This window comes from Euprymna scolopes, chromosome 44 (assembly GCF_053919585.1).
Source record: "Euprymna scolopes isolate OS-2025 chromosome 44, ASM5391958v1, whole genome shotgun sequence".
In the NCBI taxonomy this organism is placed as follows: domain Eukaryota; kingdom Metazoa; phylum Mollusca; class Cephalopoda; order Sepiida; family Sepiolidae; genus Euprymna; species Euprymna scolopes.
In genome coordinates, this window is record NC_136525.1 from 45449290 (window position 1) to 45472886 (window position 23597).

General features: G+C 32.2%; 1 protein-coding gene across 7 annotated transcripts in view; it reads left to right on the plus strand.

Annotated features, from left to right (window-relative positions):
- LOC145268829 (ras-specific guanine nucleotide-releasing factor RalGPS1-like) overlaps window positions 1-23597 on the plus strand; it is a 333592-nt gene that overhangs the window by 295518 nt on the left and 14477 nt on the right. For all 7 annotated transcript variants that reach the window (XM_080124486.1, XM_080124484.1, XM_080124485.1 and 4 more), the window contains 4 exons: window positions 10893-10986; window positions 13170-13361; window positions 15629-15786; window positions 18915-18981. In XM_080124486.1, coding sequence (XP_079980612.1) covers window positions 10893-10986; window positions 13170-13361; window positions 15629-15786; window positions 18915-18981 — 511 coding nt within the window. The remainder of the gene's footprint in view (window positions 1-10892; window positions 10987-13169; window positions 13362-15628; window positions 15787-18914; window positions 18982-23597) is intronic.

A 23597-nucleotide genomic window follows, 5' to 3' on the forward strand; every position in this document is an offset into this window, starting at 1 on the left:
TGGGACAAAAGTTGACCTGTTAGATTGGAGACTTTTTTGGATCCGTTCTAAGAGGGAGAGACAAGCAGTGGAAGCACCAACCCAGATGTGAAAACAATACTCGATGCTTGGGTGAATGGTGGCTTTGTAGATATATAGGATACTCTCAGGTGTGAGTACTTTTATAGCACGGTAGAGCCCACTTTCTTTCCAGCAGCCGTGGCAATGTCCTCAGTGTATTTGTCCCAACTCATGTTATCTGCGAATATCTAGCCGAGGAGTTTGAATGATGAATGCTCAGGCAAGGTGCTATTTGTCATGGCAATCAGTGGTTCAGAATGTTTTTTGTAATTGTTAAGGGAAAGAAGTTTACTCTTAGTAGCATTGCCTTGGATGTGTGCATATTTGTATTTCCTTCATGTCTGTTATAAAGTGTGGTTAACATGTATAATATGCTAAGGCAACTTCATGTATGTACGCTATCACCCAACGCCCCCCCCTTTTTATAAGATAGAATCGTCCACACATCAATGTAAAAAAAAGAAAAAAAAATAGGAATTAAAGAAATATTTTGTCTGATAACATTGTTGTGTGTAAAATATATATATTCATAGAAGTGAGAATATGTGTTTGTGAGGACACTTCTCAACCTATATACTCAATGAATGTTTGATCTACGGACTTGAAATTTGGTATATAGGGTATTCAGATATGTGAAAAACTTTAATTGGTTTTTATCTGAAAAAAAAAAAAAGATTGCTAAACGGTCAAGATTGGAAAATTGGTATTTGGGAGTCATTGGATTTTTATCTGTTTGTCAACTGTTTCATGAATGTGCATGTGGGGCTGTGAAACATAACAGCTTCTTTATGTTAGGAATAAGTAGGTTTGAAAACACTTTGTAAAGATTGTGTCAAGCTAGTCTAAAGGTTATTGTACTTAACTCACTGTCTTTGTTTTAGTTTCGATCTCAGCTTGAGTATTCTTTTTTTTTTTTTACTTACAAGAAGTGGACTGTTTAGAAAAAACGCAATATTCTCATGCATATGTCTCAGTTTCTGTATTAATTAAAATATTTATGCATATTTTGCAACTAGGCAACCTGTTAGTTTGAACTAAAATACACTTTCTTGGCATTTGATCTATGATCAAAATGTATCTGTTCTGTTCAAAAATGGTACAATAAGATTGTGGGGTCTGCCTTCCATTTTTTTTTTTTTTCTTCCATCAACTTTTGATCTGCATGAAGAAATTCCTGAATTTTTTTTGATTTGTAGTATTCAATGTTCTTTGTACTAATTTCAGCTGTTAATCTTAATGATTTGCTAAAGCAATTTTTTGTTTGTACGTACGTTATCACCTTTCACCTTTTTGTTTTAAAAAGAAAGCAATACAAAAAAAAAAAAACACCCCAAAAAAACAGTAACTTTTACAAATGTTCATCTGATATTATTATTGCATGTGGAACTCGAACTAAAATACACTTTCTTAGTCTTTGGTCTATGATCAGAGCGTTGTATCTTGTTCTATACAAAGATAGTAAAATACAGTGGCATAGCAACTATTTCTGCCATTCAGGGTGGCCATAATATCTCCCCCTCCCCCCGTCCCTCAATCCGTTAACTCAAAATTACAGAAAATATTTATTTTCATGTAATTATAATCAAGGATCTAATTTTAAACTGCCATTTTTAGCACCAGACTTACAATACTCATATCCATATGTAGCCATCATATTACAATGCTCGTATACGGTCATCATATTACAATACTCATATCCATATGTAGCCATCATATTACAATGCTCGTATACGGTCATCATATTACAATACTCATATCCATATGTAGCTATCATATTACAATGCTCGTATACGGTCATCATATTACAATACTCATATCCATATGTAGCTATCATATTACAATGCTCGTATACGGTCATCATATTACAATACTCATATCCATATGTAGCTATCATATTACAATGCTCGTATACGGTCATCATATTACAATACTCATATCCATATGTAGCTATCATATTACAATGCTCGTATCCATATGTAGTCATCATATTACAATGCTCATATCCATATGTAGTCATCATATTACAATGCTCGTATCCATATGTAGTCATCATATTACAATGCTCATATCCATATGTAGTCATCATATTACAATGCTCGTATACAGTCATCATATTACAATGCTCGTATACGGTCATCATATTACAATGGTCGTATACGGTCATCATATTACAATGGTCGTATACGGTCATCATATTACAATGGTCGTATACGGTCATCATATTACAATGGTCGTATCCATATGTAGTCATCATATTACAATGCTCATATCCATATGTAGTCATCATATTACAATGCTCGTATACAGTCATCATATTACAATGCTCGTATACAGTCATCATATTACAATGCTCGTATACGGTCATCATATTACAATGCTCGTATACAGTCATCATATTACAATGCTCGTATACAGTCATCATATTACAATGCTCGTATCCATATGTAGTCATCATATTACAATGCTCATATCCATATGTAGTCATCATATTACAATGCTCGTATACAGTCATCATATTACAATGGTCGTATACGGTCATCATATTACAATGGTCGTATACGGTCATCATATTACAATGGTCGTATACGGTCATCATATTACAATGGTCGTATACGGTCATCATATTACAATGGTCGTATACGGTCATCATATTACAATGGTCGTATACGGTCATCATATTACAATGGTCGTATACAGTCATCATATTACAATGCTCGTATACAGTCATCATCAAAGAAAACCAAAGATTTTTCTAAAACAAAAACGTACAATTCAAATCATAAAATTTAAAAAAAATTTTATTGGCCATGCAAACTGGATACATAAAGACTTGATACACAAACAAAAGAAACCAAAGATCTTTCTTGCTAAGAAAGATCTTTGGTTTTCTTTGTTTATGTAAAGATTGTATAATTCAAACTATAAAAAAAAAGTTGTTAATTGGCTATGCAAACAAATATAAACTTTTAACCATTCTAATAAAAATCGTTTTAAAAACTTTTCAATGAATTTAATTTTATATATTATTTAATTGGAATTCATTATTGAGATGAGTATTATTTTATTAATTTATTTATTGCGGACTATTATCCTCATCTTTATTAGTTGTTGTTTCACGACGTTTCGGCCAACTATTCCTCTGGCCTTCTGATGTTTCGGTCAACTATTGCTCTGGCCACCTGACGAAGGCCAGAGGAATAGTTGGCCGAAACGCAGTGAAACAACAACTAAGAAAGATGAGGATAATAGTCTGAAATAAATAAATAAAATTTAATTTTAATATGCAAATATTGCTAAAAAATTATTTTTTGTTGCAAAGCATCAAGTAGGTTGAAAATTTATAAATAAACTTTACATACTTTTTTTTTTTTTTTTTTTCAAAGGGAGGAAAGGCTGAAAAAGCTCCCCCCCAAAAAATAGTTTAAAAAAAAAAAAAGGACTCCGGCATTAAATGACCACATAGGTTGATATGCCGTAAAACCAATCAATCAATACTTTTTTTTCGGCAAAGTTAATTAATAACAATATCAAAATTCAGTCCATCGGCAGGTTCCATCTCTGTAGGTCCTGGATATGACCTTAAACTATATCCGATGGTGAGGCCCCAGCTTGCGGGGCTTTGGGGAGTGTGGAGCCACCCCTTAATTGCCATTGCTCCCAGGTCCACTCCGACCCGGAGTGGTAGTATGCTAAGACCCCAACTATGGGTTGAATAGAAACCAATTTGAAAAAAAATATATATTCTATTAAAAAATTTTTCTTCAAAATCATTGAATTCGGCATTAAATAACCTGAAAAGGGTTGAGATGCCGTAAAACAACTAACCAACCAAAGCTGGCGACACTAATAGCCGGGCTTAGTATAGAACAATTATATATTATTCCACAAAAGTTTTCAAGAAATTATTCTTTTTATATAAAAAAGGAGTATTCAAGTTAAAATATTTGTTTACATTGGACATGAAACTGACGCTACAGTTGAAAAATCCGTTTAAAAATAGTATTCCACCAAAAAACACATAAAAACTCATTTTTGTATAAAATTTCAGGTCTTTTGTTAGCTTTTTATTATCCTAATTCTTTTCTATTTTTACTCTCTCAAAATGCCGCCCCCTGGCACATGCCAGTTGGGGCAGATCACCCCTCCCATCGACTGCTTTGCTCCATGCCTCCGTTCAGTCTTGAAAGACAAAGGATACACTCTGTTGTGTCAAAGGTTGCGCAATCGCCAACCACACCTCTTCTGAATCGACACTTCTTGAGTCAAGTGGCAAGGAGAAGTCCATGATGACTGGAGACAATGCTGAGATAAGCGGAGAGCACATATAGCACCTGGAAGTCCCAAATGGTCACCCATCTGGTACTGGCCAGGCTCATGGTTGCTTAGCTTCGGTGATCTGACGGGAACGGGTGTGTCAAACGTGATTATGCCTCATTCTCCTTTTGCTATACCACGGGAAAATAATATTGTTGGTTCTGTGTTCCATATTTTTTTTTTTTTTTTAACAAATTTTTAATTTTGCATGAAGAAATTTCTAAAATGTCTTTTTTGGTTTGTAGCCTTCGGTGTTGTTCTTTGTACTGATGTTCCTTGTATTTCAGCAGTTTGAAAATCCACTAGCAAATCATAGCAGTATTACCTGTATATCTATAAAAGTGAGAATGTGTGTGAGGATAATTCTCAACCTATATACTCAACAAATTTTTTGATCTACAGACTTGAAATTTCGTATATCGAGTATTCAGACAAGCGGAAAACTTTTTTAATCAGTTTTCATAATAAAAAGGGCTGCTAAGGGGTCAGAATTAAAAAAATTGGTACATGGGTGTCCTCCAATTTTTATCTATTTGTCAACTGTTTCATGACTGCGTGTGTGCATGAAACATGACAGGTTCTTTTTGTTAAGAATAAGATTTTTCGAAAACACTTTATAAATGTCATGTCAAGCTGGCCTAATGGTTATCGTACTTGACTCAATTTCTTCAGGTTTTGGTTTCAATATCAGCTGGAGTATTTTTTTTTTAATTTATTTTTTTACTTACAAGAAGTGCACGTCTCAATTTCTTTCCATTTTTTTTTTTTTACTTAATTTTTTTAAAAGGAATTTAACGTTATGTTCGATACCTACAGTATTTCTGTTTATAATAAATAAGAATTTTGGAATTAAATATAATACTTACGTGCATTTTATGACCGGGTAACACTGAGTAACCATGCTAGTATATCTGTAAAAGTGAAAATGTGTGTGTGCGGACAGCTCTCAACCTATATACTCAACAAATTTTTGATTTACAAACTTGAAATTTGGTATATAGGGTATTCAGACGTGTGGAAAACTTTTTAATCGGGTTTCATCCAGAAAAAAGAGGTGGTAAGGGGTCAAAATTGAAAATTGGTACATGGGGGGGGGTTCATTGGATTTTTATCTGTTTGTCAACTGTTCCACGAATGCGCATGCGTGAATCGTTCTCATGATAGCTTATGTTAAGAATAAGTAGGTTTGAAAACACTTTTTGAAGACGTGTCAAGCTGGCCTAATGGTTATCGTACTTGACTCAGTGTCATTAGGTTTTGTTTTCGATCTCCGCTCGAGTAATTTTTTTTTTTTTTTACTTACAAGAAAGCCACTATCCTATAAAAACAGTGTGTTATACATAGACAACACCTTAAATATAAGACGATCCTATTCCATTAAGCAAAGTAGAAAGTAGACATTAGGTTTTTTTTTTTACATGGGGGTCACCACTTATCAAGGCCCAAAGGCCACTCAGGGATAAGGGTTATTGCGTGTACAGTAATCAATGAGATAGTATTGTAGTAATCATTAGTATTGGGAGTTTTGATAGTGTCTTACTTAAGGGGGCGGTTTGCCAGGAGTTTGTTTATGTTGGACTTGAAGACGTCCAAGTTGTAGTCAGGTGGGAAACAGGTAAGCGGCCCTTATCTTGTCCTTTAGTTCTCACATTCCATGAGTAACGTTAAACAGATAGTAGTATCGAGAAAATCAGAATCAAAAATTGGAAAAATCGGTACTTTTTTTGGGGGGGGGCATTGGAATTGGAAAAATGTGTGCCTATTTTCTGATGCCAAAAACGATTCTTTTAATTATCTTTTTTATTTATTTGATTTTGTTTAAAACAAAACCTTCCACTGCTGGTAAGAGATCCGGACAATTGCACTTAAGGGAACAATGAGGATACTAAAAAGAGCTCTCGGTTGGTTTCAATGAAAAGCAGGGCAATGTTGGAAGCTGGTTGGGCTACCGAGCTACCCCATACCAAACGTTACAATCTTCAAAGGAAGAAAATTAAAAAAAAAAAAAAAAAAAAAAAAAAAAAAAGGTAGTAATAATAAAATAATAAACATTTATTGATTTTAAAATACTAGTGAAATTAAAATCAATAGATCGCCCCCCCCTCCCGAAAAAAAAAAGTATGTTTTTACGTTTGAGAAAAAGCATGTTTTCATGATAATTGGGGAAAAATAACTTCATAGTGAAATATTTAGAGGTTCATAAAAAATCAAAATCAGTAATTGTATTGGAATCGGGAGTAGGGGATATCGAAATAGCAGAATAGTCATATTACTAACAGATATTCAGACACAGAAAACAGCAATTCTTCCCCCTTTGTCGAAACGTCACTCATGGAATATGAGTACTAAAGAAGAAAATAAATGTTCCTTATAATATTAAACTAATCACGGAAATTTTTTTTTAATTTTTTTTTTTTAATTTTTTTTTTTAATTTTTTTTTTTTTAAATTTTTTTTTTTTTTAAATTTTTTTTTTTTTTAAATTTTTTTTTTTTAAATTTTTTTTTTTTAAATTTTTTTTTTTTAAATTTTTTTTTTTAAAATTTTTTTTTTTAAAATTTTTTTTTTTAAAATTTTTTTTTTTAAAATTTTTTTTTTTAAAATTTTTTTTTTTTAAATTTTTTTTTTTTTAAATTTTTTTTTTTTAAATTTTTTTTTTTTAAATTTTTTTTTTTTAAATTTTTTTTTTTTAAATTTTTTTTTTTTAAATTTTTTTTTTTAATTTTTTTTTTTTTTAAATTTAAAAAAATTTTTTTTTTTTTTAACCTGCTATATTAATTCTTAAAAAAAATTCACACTGCCTTCAGTACAACACCTTGATTGCATGATCACCTGGCTTGATATAGGGATGGCCTTGAATTTAATTAATTATATTTGACTAATATTTAAAAAAACAAAACTTATTGGCTTCACGTTTCTGAATTTTTGAGATGAGGATTGGTTATTCGCATTATTTGGATTCATCGGACTACTGTTCTCATCTTGAGTGTAGGAATTGGAAGTCAGCTTGTTCCGCACCAATGTCAGTCTCATCAGTGGGTACTTTCGTGAACAGACTAACTGCATCTAGACTAACCATCTGGTTGGAATGAATGAAGTATTGTTTATTATTTCCATGAAGTGAGCTGAATTCTTGACGTATGATGGAGATTTTCGCTCAAGATGAGAACAGTAATCCGATGAATCCAAATGAGACAAATTATTGGCTTCATTTTTTTCTGTGTTTCTCTCATGTGGGTTGTGGGTATTTCTCTTTGCTGTTGAGTTTCCGTTTCCATTTTGGTATGGTTTCTCTAAAAAAAAAAAATGTTTGGGGAATTTTTGAGATGAGGATTGATGCTTTGTACTGAATTATCTGGACTATTGTTCTCATTTTGAAGGTTATTCTCAGAAGGTTTTGGCTGATGTAACCTCCAACCTTCTTCAGGGTGTATCTTGTCAAACTTGGGAATCTATATTGAATTTCAAACTAAACCCTTTTAATAACAATGTTGAAAAATAGTAAGGAAAGGAGAAGATGAAAGATATTGTTCCGCTTGCCAAAGAGATTTTACCTTGAAATATTAATTATTAATATTATGATAATTTAAAATGTACATTATTTATACTTATAAACCATAGTGGTGTTAAAACACGCCTATTCAGACCGTATGATTATATCTACAAAATTGACATGCCACATCTACAAAAATTAACATGCCGATACTACAAAAGCCCCTATCCTATAAAAACAGCATGGTATATGTAAACTTCTGCCCATTGACAAGAAAGATGGAACGTAATAACTGTGTGTGGCAGGCGACGGTGGAAAAATGTTAATCATGCTGGACGACTATTGGTCTTCTCTCTTCTCTCTCTGGTTGTGTATTGTAACTGTCTCTTACAAAGCCATTAACTGACATTCCTGAAATGTAAATATTTCAAATTTTTTGTCTTTATTTTGCATTGTGCAATTCTAACTTTTTGGTCTGGAATGAGTCTTTTTTTGTTTTGTGATAATTGCAATTCCAGTCATTTTTATGGGACACAAGAATGTAGATCAAAGTCCATCCGGAACGTGTGTATGTGCCCACTCCCTGAATTTATTATTGTCGCCCCAGCTCATTATCCAACATAGGCACCTCAGTTAATTGGTTTTAAACTGGAACTTTTTTTTTTTTTTTTTTTTTTGAAACGAAAATTCCTTTAGTTGCAACATTGACTGAATCAAAAAACTACTTTTAACCATCACAAGTGAGACAATCACACATGTACATATTCATAATTATTATTTTTTTAAAAGTACAATGAATACTTCCAATTTTCATTAACCAAAGTTTTGTATTTCACAAGATTAAAGGCTATAATTCCAACAAGAATAACTCTAACCTATAAAATAATTCAGCCTTGTGCTTATTTTTATTGTTGCCCCACCCCCACCAATCAACAGAGCTTAGACCATTCCTGAAATGACCTGGTCCCTGTTGATTGTGGCATAGTGCTGGTTCTGTGCAGTTCTAGGTGGTCCACCCTCCCAGATTTTATCTTCTCTCTTTGAGAAAGGGGTTAGTTTATTGCTAATCGCCCGAGGCGTCCTTATCGGGGAATGTCAATGGGGCTGCTCAGGCACTTTTTGCAGGTCAGTGTGTTCCTCCCATTTCCCGACCCTGGTTTCACAAGTTTTTGAAGTGGGAGAGAACTAAATACCATTAGTAAGTACTGCTACTTAAAGACTACGTCTTCCATTCTGAAAGGGATATATTTGCTTGAAGTAGCTGAGAGGTCTCAGCTGCAGTAATCAAGTAATTTAATTGAGATAATTCCTTAATGAATGGTTTTTGGTAGTCGTAGCTGGCAATATGCTTAAGCTGTAGGCTTTTGGCGTATCTTTTGACATCTCCTGACTGCTATAATCATCTGTATTTATGACTTAAACTAGCCAATAGTATCCTTGTGAGGATGAACTCTGATGTATTCATATTCTTTTCTGTACAATCTATCTTAATTCAATATAAAGGGTAGTAAACAAGGGAGATAACTCTGTTTGTTGGGCTGTCATTTTAAGCAATCTCAACACTTGTGCATTTTAGGCTTGAAAAACAATTTGTTTCGTTTTCAGTTTTGAAGAATTCCAACGGGAGGCAATTCGAGAAGTTCTTTAAGTCCATAATTTTTAATGATTACTTTGACTTGTTATAAAAATTTAATTTTGTAAAGTTTTTTTTTTTTTAGTTTTGTCAAAAATGCTTGTTGTAATTTATTTCTAAATTCTATTTTATAAAAACTAAAAAAAAAAATTAATTTGTAAAATTTCGAGATTTTTAATTTTTTTTTCATATATATATATATATATATATATATTTTTTTTTTTGAAGTCATTCATTCCAGAATTTTTTATTTTTTTAGAAAACTGTTCATTAAAACTTTTTTTAGTCATACATTTTAAAAAATGTCTATCATAATTTATTTCCAAATTCTATTTTATAAAAATTAAAAAAATAAAAATTCAATAAATGTTCAGATTGGTTTGAAGGGCTAATTTTTTTTTTTTTTCAATTTTGAAGAGTTCCAAGTGAGACAATTGAAGAAGTTTTTTTTTAAGTTTATAACTTTTAATGATTATTTTGATTTGTTATGAAAATTTAATTCTGTAATGTTTTTTTATTCATTCATTTTCAAAGATGCCTATTACAATTTATTTTGAAACAAAATAATTTAATTTGTAAAATTTCATTTTTTTTGTTTTATTTAAGTCCTACATTTTCATGATTTTCAGTATTATAATAATTATTTTTTAAGTCATTCATTTCAGAATTTCTTTTAGAAAAAATGTTCATTAAATTTTTTTTTTCATCATACATTTTTTTTTAAATGTATGTTGTGATTTATTTCAAAAATCTATTTTATAAAACTTAGAAAAAAATATTTGATTCAGTAGATGTTCAGATCGTTTTATTTTATGTTATTGTTAATTTAATGTTTGTTTTTACCAATATGCTATGCAAAACTTAAACAACTCGTTCAATTGTGTCCCTTCGAAATTCCTCAAAAAAAAAAAAAAAAAGAAAAGAAAAAAAAAAATGTTCCCCTAGACATAAAATGCACAAATGCTGCAATCTGTTTTCTGTTTTAATTTTATATTTCATCCTCAGGCGATTCATACCTTAATTAGATGAATTATCCTTATGACTTTGTGGTTCTATGATGTCTATAGATTTACACTTATTTACTATTGTTGCTTATTATTATTATTATTGCTTAATACTAGGGCTGTGACAACAGCATATTCTTTTCATTCTTTTGACTCAAGTATATATCTGATACAGCTAGACAGTTAATCAACCGAGAACCACATCACTCTATATGAAAACATAAGATATGAATGGACACACACTCGAGAGTCAAAACAATGAAAAGAATATGCTGTTGTCATAGCCCTACTTATTATTATTACTTATTATTTATTACTTATTATTTATTGCTTATTATTATTTATTATTGATTATAATTACTTATATTTTCATATTTTTTTTTTACCAGATCATCTGTTAGTGCTTGAACACGTTCAAAATTACCTCAAGTCCGTTCGCTATATCGAAGAACTACAGAAATTTGTGGAAGATGATAATTACAAGTGAGAATTTTCTTTTTTTTTTTTTTTTTTTTGTTACTTTTTAATGAAGTTGACTGCAGTTTCATTGTATTTTTTTTTTCTTTAGCTGGCTGGTTACATTAAAAAAAAAATTTATTTTTGTCCTTGTTAACGAACTGGGCTGCAGTTTCATGAGATATATATATATATATATATATATATTTTGAGGGGAGGGATTCTTTAGCTGGCTGGTTGTATGAAAAATGTTTTTTGTTACTTTTTAACGAACTGGACCGCAGTTTCATTGTATTGTTTTCTCTTAAGAGTACTCAATATAACGTATGCTACTAACTATCCGAAACGAAATTAACCTGTTGACTTAATCTTCGAATTGCAGGGTTTTTTGTTCTTCACATTAGCTGTTACTGAAATGGTAGTTTGGTAGAGAGGTTTTGCACACAAGATTACTTGTGTGTTTGTGCATGTATGTATGTGTGTACATATATATATATATATGTATACACACACACACACACACACACACACACACACACACACACAGAGTAGAACACTGAGATATGGTGGCCTTAGGGTATGATTTTTTTCAGGTTACGATATGGATTATGCTGTTTTTCCAGCCTCTGGTTACAGTGTTGTTTATAATATTGATTATGAACATGTATATTATATACTGTGCTGTTTTTTTATGGCGTATGCCGGGGTTCTACTGTACATGTATGAGTGTTGAAACAGTGAATGGTGGATAAAATCGGAAATTTTTGGAGTATCGGTATTGAAATTGGAAATATTTGTGCCTATTTTCTGATGCCCAAAACGATTCTTTTAAGCGTTTTTTTTTTTTTTTTTTTTGATTTGATTTTGTTTAAAACAAAATCTTCCATGGCTAGAAGTAATAATAAATATTTCTCGATTCTAAACAATCCGTAAAGCTAAAATCAATAGATCACTCCCCCCCCCGCACAAGTGTGTTTTTATGTTTGAGCAAATATCTGCACATCTAAGACGTGTTTTGACAATATTCAAGAAGAAATAACAACTCTATAGTTAAATATTTAGAGATTTATAAAGATTCGAAATTTGTAATTGTATCAGAATCAGAAAAAAATATTGGAATCGTCCCATCACTAATGTACACAGATAAAAATATTTTAAAAGCGAAGTGGGGCATTTTTTTTTTTTTTTTTTAAACCTTATACAAAAAGATCGACTATAATGTAAAAAGAAACAGGATCGACTAAAAGTAAGAAAAATAAATTGAAAAGGAAGAAGATCGACTAAAAGGGGGAGAAAGAGAAAAGAAAAGGGGGAACGGTGAAGAAACTTGAAGTACTTTGCGCGGACTGTCTTCAGAAGTAAATGTCGGAATGAAGTAATTACTTCATGCCGACATTTACTTCTGAAGACAGTCCGCGCAAAGTACTTCAAGTTTCTTCACCGTTCCCCCTTTTCCGCACTTTTCTCGATAACGCCTTGAAATTTTTTGAAATTTTACATAAACATGATATGAGTAAAAAAGTAACAGAACAAATTTTCCGGGAAAACTCTGCCCCCCTCCCCCAGGGGTGCCTTTCGGGTTAAAATGACTAAAATTGACACTTCTTATGCTTATTAAAAAAAAAATTTGATTTTTATAATGCTTTCTGAAAAGTTGTAACTGATTTCTATATAATTTTGTTTGTCTATACTGCGCGATAACTCTTGGGTGTGCCCCAGGGGCTCTTTTAGGGCCAATAAAAACGCTCCATTTTTGGGACTATTTTACCATATTTGTCCAAAATTTTCTGTGTATGTCTATTTAGCAGTTTTGCATGGTGCTGAACTGAGATTTAAATATGTTAAGGCCTTGGGGACTTTTGGGGCTAAATGGTGGTGGTGGTGGAGGGGCAAATGATGGACTTAGTCAATTCTTTGTTAGCATGATGCAGAACTGAAATTTACATATGTTAAGGTCTAAAACTGCACCGTTTCTTCATTTTCACCAGGATTTGACGTCTCCTGGGGACATTTTGGGCTAAATGGGCAGGGGGGCAAATGCTGAACTTAGTCATTTTTTTTTTTTATACTTGTGGTCCAACTCATACCAGCATGTAAAGTGAACATTAAACCATGAAATATATGAACTGTAGTTATTATTTATTTTTACCTGAACAGGTGTTTATGAAAGATGTTCTTAAAATTACTTTTTTTTTTTTTTTGTCTTGAAGACTGTCTCTAAAACTGGAGCCGCCTAGTCAAGGACAGTCACCATTGTCCTCTTCTCGTGAAGATGTGTCAGCCTTGCCTCCCCCATCACCTGCTACTGAACCCCGTTCTGTAAATGTGCTTAGTCCTCCGGGTTCGGCTCCCCCAATTAAATTCAACCCAGGACACCGAAAGTGCAAGAGTTTAGGAGCCAAGTAAGTATTTTCCTTCCGGATTAATGATTATTGCTCTCAATTGGAATATTTTTTTTTATCTCCTTTCTCACACTTCTTTTTCTTCTTTCTTTCGCCTTTTTCCTTTTTTTCTCCTTCCTTTTTTTCTCCTTCTTCCTTTTTTTCTCCTTCTTCCTTTTTTTCTCCTTCTTCCTTTTTTTCTCCTTCCTCATTTTTTCTCCTTCCTCATTTTTTTTCTCCTTCCTCATTTTTTTTCTCCTTCCTCATTTTTTTTCCTTCCTCCTTTTTTCTCCTTCCTCCTTTTTTCTCCTTCCTCCTTTTTTCTCCTTCCTCCTTTTTTCTCCTTCCTCCTTTTTTCTCCTTCCTCCTTTTTTCTCCTTCCTTTTTTTCTCCTTCTTCCTTTTTTTCTCCTTCCTCATTTTTTCTCCTTCCTCATTTTTTCTCCTTCCTAATTTTTTCTCCTTCCTAATTTTTTCTCCTTCCTCATTTTTTCTCCTTCCTCATTTTTTTCTCCTTCCTCCTTTTTTCTCCTTCCTCCTTTTTTCTCCTTCCTCCTTTTTTCTCCTTCCTCCTTTTTTCTCCTTCCTCCTTTTTTCTCCTTCCTCCTTTTTTCTCCTTCCTCCTTTTTTCTCCTTCCTTTTTTTCTCCTTCTTCCTTTTTTTCTCCTTCCTCATTTTTTCTCCTTCCTCATTTTTTCTCCTTCCTAATTTTTTCTCCTTCCTCATTTTTTCTCCTTCCTCCTTTTTTCTCCTTCCTCCTTTTTTCTCCTTCCTCCTTTTTTCTCCTTCCTCCTTTTTTCTCCTTCCTCATTTTTTCTCCTTCCTCATTTTTTTCTCCTTCCTCCTTTTTTCTCCTTCCTCATTTTTTCTCCTTCCTCATTTTTTCTCCTTCCTCATTTTTTCTCCTTCCTCCTTTTTTCTCCTTCCTCCTTTTTTCTCCTTCCTCCTTTTTTCTCCTCCCTCCTTTTTTCTCCTCCCTCCTTTTTTCTCCTCCCTGTTTTTTTCTCCTTCCTCCTTTTTATTTCTCCTTCCTCCTTTTTATTTCTCCTTCCTCCTTTTTATTTCTCCTTCCTCCTTTTTATTTCTCCTTCCTCCTTTTTATTTCTCCTTCCTCCTTTTTATTTCTCCTTCCTCCTTTTTTTTTCTCCTTCCTCCTTTTTTTTTCTCCTTCCAACTTTTTATTTCTCCTTCCTCCTTTTTTTTCTCCAACACCCTTACACACACCTCCACTTTCTTTTCTGCCTTTGCATCACATGTTCGAGCCTGCTTGCTTGCCTACTACAACCATTTTACTTTTCTTTAATCAACACACTCCTACAAACACCTGGGCAATGTCGGGCACTGACAACCTTCTGCCTGATAAGTAGGTCTGTGACAATAGAATATTCTTATCATTGTTTTGACTCTCGAGCATATATCCGACACAGTTAATCAACTAAGAACCACATCACTGTATATAAAGGCATATAAGATATCAACAGATACACACTCGAGAGTCAAAACAATGAAAAGAATATGCTGTTGTCCTAGCCCTACTAATGAGACAATGACATTCTGCATCTAGTCCGGTGCACCGCAGCATCTACTGTGGTTATACAGTTTGAAGCTGGAATTGTCTCTCTGGATGCAAGCCTGGTCGAGTGATAAGGAGACCTAGGTTTGTTCAGTTATCAGGATTCCCCTCTCAGCACTGCAGACAATTCTGACGAAAAGGCAAACCAATGTGGTCGGAGCTAGCATATCATCAGGAAAGGTGTTGCTCTGCTTCACCATTCACTTATCGCGACTACAACCTGGAGTAAATAATACCTTGCCTTAAACTACCTGAGTTGTCGCATGTTCCAGCTGTTGCAAGTTTTTTGCCCTATAATAATAATAGGGGGGATGTTGCAATATTTCATAATGGGGTATGATCTCGCACAGTCGAGTGATTCTATTTATAAACGATGCTGCTAGGAGCTGATGAATCGAATTAATGCATGTTCTGCTACCAACCAATCAGAAACCGGAATTGCTTCATAAATATTAAACCTTTCTGTAACAATTTCGCATATGTTTTTTTTTCCGTCTCAGCACGGGAAGAATCTTTTGCTCGGTGGATTCCAACTTGAGAACTGTCTCCTGCAAACCAGTCAACTCCCAGGACTTGTGTAGAACAACGAACTATCGGAAACTGTGCTTTTTTACAACCTTTTCTATATCTTTTTCTTTTTCGCTCCTGGCCCTGCTCTTTACTTACCGTCTAGCATTCAATTGACGTCTCATAGCCATTATTTGTGTTCCTTCCAGTTTCATGAGCTGTACGCATCCTCATGAGAAGGCCTACAGCCTTCCCTCCCGCACAACTGCACCATACGTCCAAGGAATCCGACACCTCCTAGATGACAGCGTACTGGAGGAGTCCCCGTGCGCCTCAAGTGAGGGTTCAATGTCTGGCAAAACACCGGGTAAGTTTTTTTTTTTTTTTTTTTTTTTTAATTTTTTTTTTTTGTAATCGATTTCTGCCATTTTGCGGCAATCAGGATTGATCATGCATTTGGAAAATTTAAAAAAATATAACAAACAATGAGGAAATAATTTTTATTATTTGGAATCTTCGGACTACTATTCTCATCTTCAGTGCCATTTTATAACGTTTCGGTCGATGTTATCTCTGATCTTCTTCAGGTGTATCTTGTTGAACTCTGGAATGATTCTGTTGAACTTGGGAATTAGGATGGAAATCCATACTAGAACTCTCCGCTAGGACTCCTGGCGCAGTGGTTAGAGTACTTGGAAAAATCAATTATAAAAGTGATATTCTCCTGAAAGTTTGAAAGTTCAATTCTCAGTGTGGGCGACCAAAAAATACAATTGCGATTTACTTAGGATCTCTATCCAGTCATAGTTGACGGAACATGCTACCCTCGTGAAGTAAATAAAGGATGCCATTCAAAATTCCATTCAGATCTCCGAATTCAACAGAAACATTTCTAACTTTAAAAAGAACGGTAGACCAAAGATTCCAAATAATATGAATAACCTATCCTCGTCTCAAAAATTCAGAAACGCAAGCGGGAATAAGTTTATCAGCAGAACAAAGTGTATAGGAAGTTGTGCACAAAGGAACACAAAAGAAAGCGAAGATAGGATTGTTAATCAAGGTGTGGCAGTGAGTTAGTTTTAAGAATGATGATGGGTTTTGAAACTGTTTTATGACAGTTGGGGATCATGTTCGTTTTGAGATGGTTGACAAGTTTTGAGTTAAGGACGATTACCAGTGTAACGTTTTTGTTAATATGTTAACACATTGGAAGGAATAGAATAGAAGGAAAAACTCGACTTCTTTTTTTTCTCAGTTGGACAACAACATTTATTTACAGGTATTTTCCAGCCTTGTCTCTTATTCAAACCTGTTGCTTTCGGCCTATGTGCGTCACATGACTCTCTTATCCTTTCTCTAATGTGATTATCAGTCAGTGCACACTTTTTTTTTTTTTTTCTTTTTACCTTGATGTCACCTCACACACTGCTTGGTCAGTTGCATACAGCTGCCATACATGTGTCCGTGGTCTGTTACAATGGTAAGGTGCAGCGACCTAACTATTATGGTATCTGTTTGATGCATAGTAATGGAATCATTATCACAATACTACATTTAATTAATTTTCTTGGAAACTACTGGTCTGATCTGCCTGAAATTTTGTATGGACCTTTGTTATGATAAGGTGCAACAGACCAAGTATTATAGTATCCATTTGATGCACAAATGCAGAATGAGCACAAATTTAACCATATTACATCGTCTTGCACATGGCTCAGTCATTTGCATATGGCTGCCATACGCGCATCTGCGTCCTGTTACACTGTTAGACGCAGCTGATGGCAGGTTGTGGCTTGGACTGAGTTGGGAGAACTTTGGGATATCGAGGATGAGCTGATATAAACTGACATACACAGCCTTGGCAGGTGACTTAGATGAGTAACAAAAAGGTCAAATCGGTTCAGAGGGTCGATGGTGTCACACACACACCCAGATATTTTTCAGAATACATCGTCAGAGTTTTTGGTTTTTATGTATTCTTTTGTCATTTTATGTTTTTTTGTGAACACATATGCAGCCTCCTTGGCAGCCACCAATGTGAGAGACAATGACATGGCCAGAAAAGGAAAAAACCACGGCACACAACGTTGAGGTTGGTGTTTGTTGCCAAGCGGGGTACTAATAATGAGGATTGTTCCGATAGTAAGACCTCCTATTATTTTAATAAAATCTAAAACATTGAGCAGCTATCAAGACAGGTGTTGTACCATTTAAACGATCAAACTTCTGTGCTGCGGAGGCCAGGAAATTATTAATTCGACAAAATTATTCTAAAAATAAAACTAATTTTGTTAAACCTACTTCCTTTTCTTCTGTTCTTGAGAAAACCAAGAAGGTATATTTTAGTTTCATGTACGCCCCCAAAAACATTTTTTTCTTTTTTACATGTTCAGTGATCAGGATATCCTATTTATTAAAAAGGAGGATAGAAGGTGTTAAGTTTTGAGACATTGTGTTGAACAAAGATGGCGGCGTAGTTCAGATCAGTAACCAAGATGGCGGCCAAGAATCAAATGCGGTCCGCGCCGTAGTTAAATTTTTGATCTATTTTCCGATGCCAAAAATGATTCCGTAAATTGTCTATTTTCTTTGATTTTGTTTAAAACAGTCTTCCATGACTGGTAGTAATGATAAAATAGATATTTATTGATTTTAAACTACCAGTAAAGCTAAAATCTATAAATCATCTACAAATGTTTGAGAAAATATGTGCACATTCCGATTTTTGCATTAATCGAAAAAAAACAAAAAAACTTTATAGTTGATTTATAAAGAATCGGAATCAGTACTTGTATTAGAATCGAGAAAAATATTCCCATCATGAATTAATATATAGATATATGACTTATCAGGTCTCAAATAGTAACATATCCAAAAATCAGAAAAACCGATAAGGCAGAAAAATAATAATGAAAAAAAAAAGAAATTTGTAAAATAACTGTATTACGCAGACACGAAAAAAAAAATAAGATAAGTTGACAAGGGAGATAATCAAGTTTTGTTGTGTATGTCATGTGACGAATGTTATTGAAAATGTCAAAGAAAACTTATTCTTCATCTTAAACTTTACCGAAAACAATTTTTCATTAATATATCATTTCATTATTTTTCTATCTTATCGTTTTCTGTAATTTTTGGATATGTTACCATTTATAGATTCTCCCCGTTTTGGAAAAAAGGAAAAGGAAAAAAGAAAGGTTTTTAATTTATAATTTCTGCATAAAAAAAGGAGTGAATTGTAGAGATCATCAATATAAGCAAAAAAAAAAAACAAAAAAAAAACAAAAAAAAAACATACACATAGTTGCGGTCGCTGTTGCCGCGTTCAGAACTTTAAAATTTAAGAACCAAAAGCCAATCTGAAACCAAAAACACAATTTGAATAGAAAACAAAATGATACATTTTTTCGTTAAAGATACTACGGTGTTCATATATAGGTACATGATTTGTAATATTGGTTTTGAAATATTGATTTTTTTTTTTTTTTTCAGTTTATGAACGAGATTTTCCCGAACCCTGCTCGATAGAACCTGAATCTTTCTGGTTGCCTACCGAAAGGTATTTATTTTATTATATTTACAAAAAAAAAGGGTATTTTATTTTATTAAAAAGGTATTTATTTTATTTTATTAAAAAAGTATATATTTTATTTTATTAAAAAAGTATATATTTTATTTTATTAAAAAAGTATATATTTTATTTTATTAAAAAGGTATATATTTTATTTTATTAAAAAGGTATATATTTTATTTTATTAAAAAGGTATATATTTTATTAAAAAGGTATATATTTTATTAAAAAGGTATATATTTTATTAAAAAGGTATATATTTTATTAAAAAGGTATATTTTATAAAAAGGTATTTTTTATTAAAAAGGTATTTTATTTTATTCAGAAGGTATTTATTTTATTTTATTAAAAAGGTATTTATTTTATTTTATTAAAAAGGTATTTATTTTATTTTATTAAAACGGTATTTATTTTATTAAAACGGTATTTATTTTATTTTATTAAAATGGTATTTATTTTATTTTATTAAAACGGTATTTATTTTATTTTATTAAAAGGGTATTTATTTTATTAAAAGGGTATTTATTTTATTAAAAGGGTATTTATTTTATTAAAAGGGTATTTATTTTATTAAAAGGGTATTTATTTTATTAAAAGGGTATTTATTTTATTAAAAGGGTATTTATTTTATTTTATTAAAACGGTATTTTATTTTATTAAAACGGTATTTTATTTTATTAAAACGGTATTTATTTTATTAAAACGATATTTATTTTATTAAAAAGGTATTTATTTTATTAAAAAGGTATTTATTTTATTAAAAGGGTATTTATTTTATTAAAAGGGTATTTATTTCATTTTATTAAAGGTATTTATTTTATTTTATTGAAGGTATTTATTTTATTTTATTGAAGGTATTTATTTTATTTTATTAAAGGTATTTATTTTATTTTATTTAAAAAGGAATTCATTTCATTGTATTTAGAAAAGGCATTCATTTTATTTTATTTAAAAAGTATTTATTTAATTGTATTTAAAAAATATTTTATTGTATTTAAAATATCTTTATCTTATTGTATTTAAAAAGGGTACTTATTTTATTCTATTAAAAACAGTATTTTATTGTATTTAAAAAAGGTATTTTATTGTATTTAAAAAGGTACTTATTTTATTGTATTTAAAGAAAAGAAAATTGGTTAATGTAACACTTAAAAAGAACAGATTTGGCATCGTTCAGACACCATAATTTCAATACTTTCATTGAAAGAATCTCAAACAATATTTACTTTGGGTCTTCTCCAGAATTACCCCCCCCCCCAACTAAAAAACAAAAATAAAGAAAAATCTGTATGACCCATATACCTGTGACGAAACGGAAATCATATTCCAAAAATCATAAAATTTATCAAGTAATTTTATTTTTAAATAAAATCAAATTTTTATGAGAATTCAAGAAGTGACTGTCTCCCTGCCATCTTGAAAAATATTTCAAGAAACAAAGGGGCATAATTCAGCAATACTTAATATTTACTAGATTTACGTTGTAATGCCTACGAATTCCCATTAATTGTTTAAAAATAGTTTGATCAAGTATTTTTTGTTCTTGTACAGAATAGTTTTATTTTTATAAAGAAAATCACTTTTAAGTAATTAATGGGAATTCATAGGCATTACGACATTAATCTTGAAAGTTTGAATTATGTTCAGTTATCTCCTTTTTGTTGTTTTTTGTCTTAGATTGTTTTCAAAATGGCGGGCAAGATGGTTGTTTTTTTGGATACTCATAAAATTTTCTTTTCTTTTTTGAAAATAAAACTACTTGATCAATTTGTGATTTTTGGAATATGATGTTGTTTGTACATACATTGTACAAACTTTTATTTACTTTTGTTTTTCAAAACAGAGGGAATTCTGGACAAGAACCTCTATTTTTAACAAAGATACTATTTTATTTATTTATTTTTTAAAATTTTTTCAATTGTTTCCACTTTGTTTTTTTGTCACTTTTATTCGCATCCTTCCTGTGAAATCTCAAAGAACGTTTTAGATTAAAAACTTGCAGGAATTCTATGGGAAATAAAGTCTGAAAGTGCCAAGACCAAAATGATAACACTGTGGAATACTTTAATAAAAAAAAAGACAAAAAAAAAAAAAAAAAACGAAATACAAGACATCTGTGGCCATTTTTATATGCATGGAAAATTCATTTCTGGCCTTTATTTTTTTGTTGTTGTTGAATTACGTACAGTTTTTTTTTGCAAAATTGTCACTTTCCAGGGCTCTACATTGCGAGTGAAACAGTCGAATTTGCGAGTAATTTTTCAAAATGGCAACTAGAAATAATGAAACGCTTATCTTTTGGCAATTGTATTTCTTTCACTGACAATCTTCCAAAGTTCACTACTCAGTGAAAAATATCTTTTCAACTTTTTTAAAAAAATAAAACGAACAAAATTAAATGATTTGAACAATATACTTTTTTTTTTTTTTTTAACGAAGGCTGCTTAAAAAATATCTTAAGAAATTAGAATATTTATACCTTGAAGTATCAACATAAAATTTGTTGTATATTTAGAATTAAAAAAAAAAAAATGCAGAAAAATCTTTATGATGTACATACTTATCACAGAACTAAGATGTCATATTCTAAAAATCATGTGGGTTTGGTTCATAACTTTTACTATTTGGCTAGTAAATGAAAATATTTAGTTGTCAAAGGTGAACTAAAGATAAGTTTGTCTGTAGAGCCCTGTCTGGAGAATCTTAGTGATGTGAGTGATGGATGTGGCGAAAGATTCTGTCAGGATATTTCAGTGATGGAGAAACGTTTTAAAGGAATATGGAACCATGAAATGTTGGCAGACTTTTGCTGGAATATAAAAAGTGAGGATGACATACAACACAAGATGGTCAAGAAAAACCTGTTTAAGCTGACAATTCTGTGTTTTCCATTTAGAAAAACTAGCGGGGGTGCCCGGCGTTACCCGGGTATTTATTTTTTTTGGGGGGGGGGTAGTAAGCCAGGCAGGCTCGAACCCATAATTCCCCCCACTCTTTATCTGTGCCTAAACCTAAACGTAGATTCCATGAACAAAGCTTCTTTCTTAGAACTGCACGCCTGTGGAATTGTCTTCCGTTTTCCTGCTTTCCGGCTGAGTACAATATGGTTGTGTTCAAGTCTAACGTAAATAAGTTCTTGATGAGCCGTTTTATATAAGTTATCAAATTTACCAAATTTTCATTACTAATGATTACTATATTGTCCAATGTCTACTGTACTCTCTTTAACCCTTATCCTTGAGTGGCCTCTTGGCCTTGATAAGTGGGGATGCCTATGTAAAAAAAAAAAAAAAAAAAAAAAATCCAAAGGCGGAAAAGAAGAAAGTGAAAGAAAAGCAGAAATCTAACCGCTACGCTACAAGGCGAGAGAAAATGAAAAGTGTTCAAATTTATTGATGTCAATCAAAAAGTTGACTTGAAGTGAATGAATTAAGAATCACGCAGGCACAGAAATGAAAGTTGGCTGCAGGCCAGTTTCTGCCGTATTTTGCTTCACCATGATGTTGTGGGGAAAACCAGCTCCCCTGAAAAAGGGGGAGCTCTCCAAATGAATAGCAATTGTTTGATATGAAGGGTTTCCCCGATATTGATCAAAGTGGATTGCCTTCAAGGCATCTCGGCCATGAAAGCCAGGCGAGTCGATTTGCTTTGTTTTATTTATATGAAAGAGACCAACAAACACACGAAAGGATGGAATAGAGGGAATTTTATAAAAGTCGATCAAAATAAATGTAGATATGACATCCGTTCGCAAATCGTAGATATTATAATCTAGGAAGTATATAAAAAGTTCTAAAAAAATAGTAATGTGGTCGAGAGTCCCCCCCACCATACAAAAACACGCGTGGACGTTTTGCCTTTTATATATATACTAGCATATACTAGCGGGGGGGAGGGTACCCGGCGATGCCCGGGTGTCTTGAGGTAAATCAAAACTCCGGGGGGGGGGGGGGGTTAAATAATAATAAAATAAAATAAAATAATAATAATAAAAAAATGTTTTGGTAGGTGAGTATGAGAATCGAACCCGTACCCTTGAGTTGGAAATTAATGTGTAAAAAAAAAAAAAAAAGTGCGATGTTACCATTGGGCCACCGCGACATACAGCGTAGATGTGTTTGAATTTATTTATCTAACTATAACTATAAAAACAAGCATGCGTAATAAGTTAACTTTGCTGCTTCCATTTGACCTAATTAAGAAGGTCAAATAGAAGTTACGCAGCGTAAGCGTCTGTTCCCGGCGCATTGCCGCGAACACGTCCGTTTGAGTTTAGTTTCATTTTATTTATACTAAAAAGCCCAATCAACACGCGAGAAGCCAAAATAGCAATAATTTTGTAAAAATCGACGTAAATAAATCTATATGCTACGCGCTTTCCTAAATCCTAGATATTATTATATAGGACCTATATACACAGTTTTAAGCGATAGTAACGACCCCGGGAGCGTGTGCGGAAGAAGCCTTTTGAAGACATACACGAAATGGTCACACACATTTTGCCTTTTATATAGATATATATAGATAATGGAATAGGATGAAAATGGCTGCAGAATGATTACTGGTGGGCCATGAAGAGATAATAGCTAGAAGCCATTTAATTT